We start from the raw sequence: 5,558 nt of genomic DNA on the forward strand, positions 1-5,558 counted from the left end.
GTTCCTAGTCTCACCCCTCCTCTCTAGCCCTATATTGGCAAGTCAGATCTGTGCAGGCAACAAATGATACTAACCCTTAACATGTGACTGCTCACAATGCATGCTATCTCTAACACTGCTTAAACTTCCACAAATTTAGTATGGTCTATGTGCAGTGTGTAACTTCACCGTAAGTCAGCAGTGAAATAGTGTAGTAGGGCTGCCTTGCCTTTAAATGTGTATTGTGGTAGCACCCAGCAAGAAGCTTGAGCTACTGTGCTACACAGTTAAAAAAAATGCAGTGTCATAACAAGTTTCTGCATAACCTCTTATTTTCAAATACTGGTACTTTTTACTAATAAATTTTGATTAGTTGTAGATAATTGCAACTACTGTCTCATCCTTTCATTTTTATTGCTTTCACCTTGTAGGTCTTCCAGGGAGAGGACTTCCAGGAAGTTCAGGTGCAAAGGGAGATAAAGGTAATATTAGTAGAAAGAAAACAAAACATTCGTGCATGATTTTTATAGACTGAACTCTGTAATAATTGAAACAGGTTTTTAACTCTGTTTTTATACATGTACTATTCAGATGTGCCAGAAAATTCTCTGAGAGGCTTAAATACCAATTTCTATTACAGTGGCAGTATCTCAGACATGAGTTAGATATGCCTGAAAATAGGTAATTATCTTAGCGTGAAAATTACTGCAAGATGTGTTGTGATAAGATAATACCAATTACTCCTGTGTTGTGTGGTATGCATTAGAATTTGAAGTAATTCTGTTTCCTTACTAATTTGGTAAAAATCAGTCTCCAGTGAGATTTCAGTGCACTGGGGATTTGAGATCCAGGGGTACATCCACACGTACACTTTACTGAAGAGTTGTCTACACGTGTGTCTGTATTAGGGCAGAGTAAACTAATTCACTCTGTTGTATGATAGTGTGTCCAGGGCAAGTACTGTCCTACACTGGAGTCATTTAGTGTACCGTAATGCACATGTAGACAGTGACTGGGGCTGGCTGGGACACACGGGTGCTGCAGTGCAGGGGCTGCCTTCTGGCATATTGACCTGAGGCAGAGCAGTCCTGCTCTGCAGGCTGAACCCCTCCTTTCCCCCGTCCCCTGCCCCTGGGCTCCCTGCCAGCCCAGGGCTGCGCCATCCAAGCTCAAAATGCTGCCATCCCAGGCACACATGTAAACGCTGCACCCAGAAGCAATAAACTTTGGTGTGAACTGTGCCAGAGTTTATTGCTATGTGCTAACTGCACATGTAAATGTACCTGGTGATAAGCAGTTAGTGTCCAAGAGTGCTTGCTTTGCTAGGAAGGTCCTGTTCTTCCGTCAGCCTGGAGATAAGAACATAAGAAGTGCCATAGCTGGTTAGACCAGTATTCAGTTTCTGACGGTGTCAGGAGTGGATGCTTTAGAGAGAAAGAACAGAGCCAGGTATATGTCTAGAGTGATCTTATTCTCTGTTCGTTACCCTCCCTAGCATCCACCTTCATTGGTTTAGAGATGCCAGAGAATGCTAGTGTGTTATTTCATACAATGAGGATTACCAAAGAATCACAACAGATATAGTGCTAAAGAGAAAACAAACCATTTCTGACAGAGAATATTAAGAAATTCTAATTCCAATCTCTCCTTCTCCCAATCCATGTATAAAATATGAGTGTGTATAACTGTGAGGAGACAAACTAATCTGCAGTATAAAATACTTGCATTTTCTATTTGCTACTTTCTTCTGTAAATTGAAAAGAACTGCATACAATATTGTTTAAAATCTTTGGTTCCTTACTATTGAATATCTTTTTTTCTCATTAACAGGCATGAAATGACAGGGGAAAGCAACTTTTAGAAGCAAAGCTCAGTGGTGCAAATTTAACATCAGATTATTAGTGTGCTTTTCACCCCAGTCCCTCTAATTTTTTGGGCACAATTTGTGTCATTCCTGTGTTTGGCTGCCTGATCAAAGAAAACTGATGTACCTAATTGACACTATATACACCCAAAAATACTTAATACAAAGAGAGAACTCAGGTTTTAAACATCTGGCTCTGTGTGTGAAAGACGACAGGAACACCATTTTTTACTTTTTTAATATTGTGTTTTTTCATACATATTTACACCAGCTAATTTACTTTGCAGTGACTGAGCCAAACCAATTCTAAAATTCTGTTTAAAGCTTATTGACTTGTAGTAGTCAACAGTCAGTCCTCTGGATCATGTACACATAAGAGGTCTAGTCAGATGCCTGATGAATCTGTTTGTACAAATTGGGAAAGAAACACTAAACATTTTAAATGTAAATCTTGGTAGAGATATCCTCTGACTTGGAATTATACCTTGTTATCATTATTTAGGCAAAACATCCTCTAAGTGGAAATCAGTAGAAAATGTGACAGGTTTTTTAGTTTATTAAAACTGAAAATTGGGGATTGTTTTTATCAGAGAAAACCAGGATCCCTGCTGATTTAAGGACTTAAGGATTTTGCCCTTAGAAATTCTTAGGGCTAGGGGCGTATGCATAGGTAAGCTTGCATGTACAGGTGAATGCAGCAGAGGAAGAGTAATGGATAGTGAGTCAGAACCAGTTTAACAGATAAGATCTCCTGAAGATACCCATCCTTTGTATGTCAGTTCTGAAGATCTGGTAACAAATAGTACTTTCCAGAAAGAATGGCATTTCAAGATTGATGTCTAAAAGAATATATCAATACATTTTTATTAGAATAAAGCTTATTGTCAGCATATAACAGTGCAAAATGATTTGGTAATGTTTTTCCTTTTATCTGACAACTGTGGGGGTTGTTTTACATCTTAGGTGCAAAAGGTGATGTGGGTTTTCCAGGATCCCCAGGAAGCCCAGGGATCCCAGGCTCAAAAGGAGAACCAGGATTTGTTGGCCCACAGGGTCCTCATGGTCAACCAGGTCTTCCTGGACTCCCAGGCAGACAAATGGAAGGCCCTAAAGGAGACAGAGGACCCCAAGGCCAACCTGGATTACCAGGTATTTGTCTTTATTGCTAGTCAGCATTATTGGCATTTATCTTAAATACTTTACATTGAGGATATAATTAATATGGCTTAGGATTAAGTCTTTATTGGATCTCTTATCTCTGTATAAATACTTTTTTAATGTAAAAAGAAATATCAGCTTCTTTTTCTTAAATGGTAGTGCATGCCAGAGTAGGTTGGATTAATATTCTCTGGTAGTTTACGCCACGTGACCTTTCTGGGGCCAAAGCATGTTACCTGCAGCTTCAGTGTGCTCCATCCTGAGTTTTATTATTGGCTTTCTGCACCTCTGGATGGAGATATCTATTGCTGATGTTGCTGTATCCTGACCAGTGAATGTGGTTTTAAAATTGAGGTCAAGGCCTTGTATTAGCAGGATAAGTTGATTGGAAACGATTGGAGTACAGAAGTATCAGAGCAGGTTGTATAGTTACATTTTGCAAGCAGGATTCTTTGCATTGCTTCCACTTTGAGCCCCAAATGCAGTGAACTGCCATAATTCAAATGGTGTGGCTGCCACATGGATCACTGTGGCAGTCTTTGCACAGTGAACAAGTGAAACCTCCTAACTCATGTAATCAAAGGAGAAACAAGATCTGTTTTATAGGAATAGATTTTGCAGGACTCCAAGGCTTGGATTCTGCAGGACTCCATCAAAGCTTTTTGATCTGAAAATTAATCCATTTATAAAAAAGGAGAATTCCATGTCACTAGCTATATCTTTGAAGCATTTTCACTTTTTGCCATCACTACTTTGGCTTTGTCTATCTTCACTTGAACCAACTGGTCTTCATCCAGATACTAATCACAGAGAAATGATTTTGCCAATAAATTCTTTTTCATCTCTCCATTTTAGGTCTACCTGGTCCAGCGGGATCCCCAGGACTCCCAGGACTGGAAGGTGCCAAAGGAGAAAAAGGAGCCTATGGTTGGCCTGGACCTCCTGGAAGACCTGGAGTCAAAGGTGATCAGGGATTTCAAGGAATGCCTGTAAGTTATTTTAAACATATTCTCCAGCATGGCTCAAAACTGGTGCTTCTAGTTAATGAATGTATTAATCATAGGTCTTTTACTTTCAAACTAATAATACTTTTTACCCAAAATGCCTTTGGACTTTTTGCTGACTGTGTAAAATCTATTTCAAAATATGTTAATTATCTATTTTAAGGGCTGCCTACCAATAAGCCCCAGTGACTTAAAGAACTTAACTAGAAATTTATAGATAGCGAATGGTAGCTTACAACATGCTGTATATAATTTACAGAATATTAACGGTACAGAATGGCTGCAGCATATCAATAAATCCTACAAATGCATTAGTACTTGCTTTTAAAGGAACATAGTTCAAAATAAATTGCATACTGAAAATGCTTCAGGTCTTTGGGTAAGATATGAAGCCTTTCAAATAAGTGCAAATAAAGTGCACTTGCAGTATTGTCAGTGAAATATAGCTGCTGTTACAGAAAAACAAACACGTAATGATTTTAATGCATTATTGGCATGTATCACTCCCCTTTTACTATCCAAAAAATTCTTTTCTTTAGATCTGTGCATTTCCATGTATAAGGGAAGAAAAGTGCAAATCTTTAAACCTACCAGAATTTTCAAAATTGTGTATCCTTTTTCATAGTATTTCTGTACCCTCATTTTTTGTAGCACGGCACTGTCCATGCTTTAATTTTTTATTCTAGAAGTAAAAATGAAATGAAATAAGTCTGGATTTTGAGATTTTTTTAAATCTGGATCTTTCTCGCGTGCTAGGTTTTAGCACGCAGAACAACTGCATAGTAGTACTAACTATGTGAGAGAGAGGTTTTCAATGCACATTTTCAGGCAGATCAGTATGTACATTCCAGCATAACCTTCCATATATTAAATGCCAGAGAGCTTTTAAGCAGAGCTTAGCCAAAATCATGTCTATACTTTGGGAGATTTCATTATCAACATGTTTTGATTCACATTCAGGACAAAGAGTTGAAATACCCCACAATTTCATAGAATGAATAACTCTGGAAAATTGATGTTTTTAAAAATGATGAAACATTTCATTTCAGCATTTCCATTCAAAACAAACTCTTTCAAAATACCTTAGTCAAAATATTTAGTTTTAGTTTGTTAAACTGTCATCAGGTCCTGAAATTTCAACAGGTAAGATTAAGGTTGGATATTAGGAAGACCTGTCTCAGTTGGAGGGTAAACATTGGATCAGGCTTACTATGGAAGAAGGTTGGGGAATCATTGTTCTTGGAAGTTTTTAAGAGCAGGTTTAGTGAACACTTGTCTGGGATGCATTAGATAGATAGGGATGATCCTGTCCCTGGTTGGACTAGATGATATCTGAGGTCCCTGTTTTTCTATGATGCTATAAAACGTTATGTTTAGAGTTACTTTAGTATGTTAAATGGCTTTTTTCTGTAGTGGTATTTTGCCTCATGGAACTTTATGCCAGGTTTCTGATCTCTAGCCAAAATACATCTCCCATTGAATGTTCGATTACAGAGTGACTGGTGCATCATGGAAGTTGTTGAGACAGGTAACCTGGCTCACAAGAGAAATGT

The 5,558-nt window shown here is 38.1% G+C and overlaps 1 protein-coding gene across 1 annotated transcript in view; it reads left to right on the top strand.

The window, feature by feature from the left end:
- The window catches only part of COL4A1 (collagen type IV alpha 1 chain), a 193,659-nt gene that overhangs the window by 167,364 nt on the left and 20,737 nt on the right, over positions 1-5,558 (top strand). The window contains exons 30-32 of the mRNA XM_019529666.1: positions 411-461; positions 2,807-2,992; positions 3,857-3,990. Coding sequence (XP_019385211.1) covers positions 411-461; positions 2,807-2,992; positions 3,857-3,990 — 371 coding nt within the window. The remainder of the gene's footprint in view (positions 1-410; positions 462-2,806; positions 2,993-3,856; positions 3,991-5,558) is intronic.

Source organism: Crocodylus porosus, unplaced genomic scaffold (genome assembly GCF_001723895.1).
Source record: "Crocodylus porosus isolate Cpor-Errol unplaced genomic scaffold, CroPor_comp1, whole genome shotgun sequence".
NCBI classification, from domain to species: Eukaryota; Metazoa; Chordata; order Crocodylia; family Crocodylidae; genus Crocodylus; species Crocodylus porosus.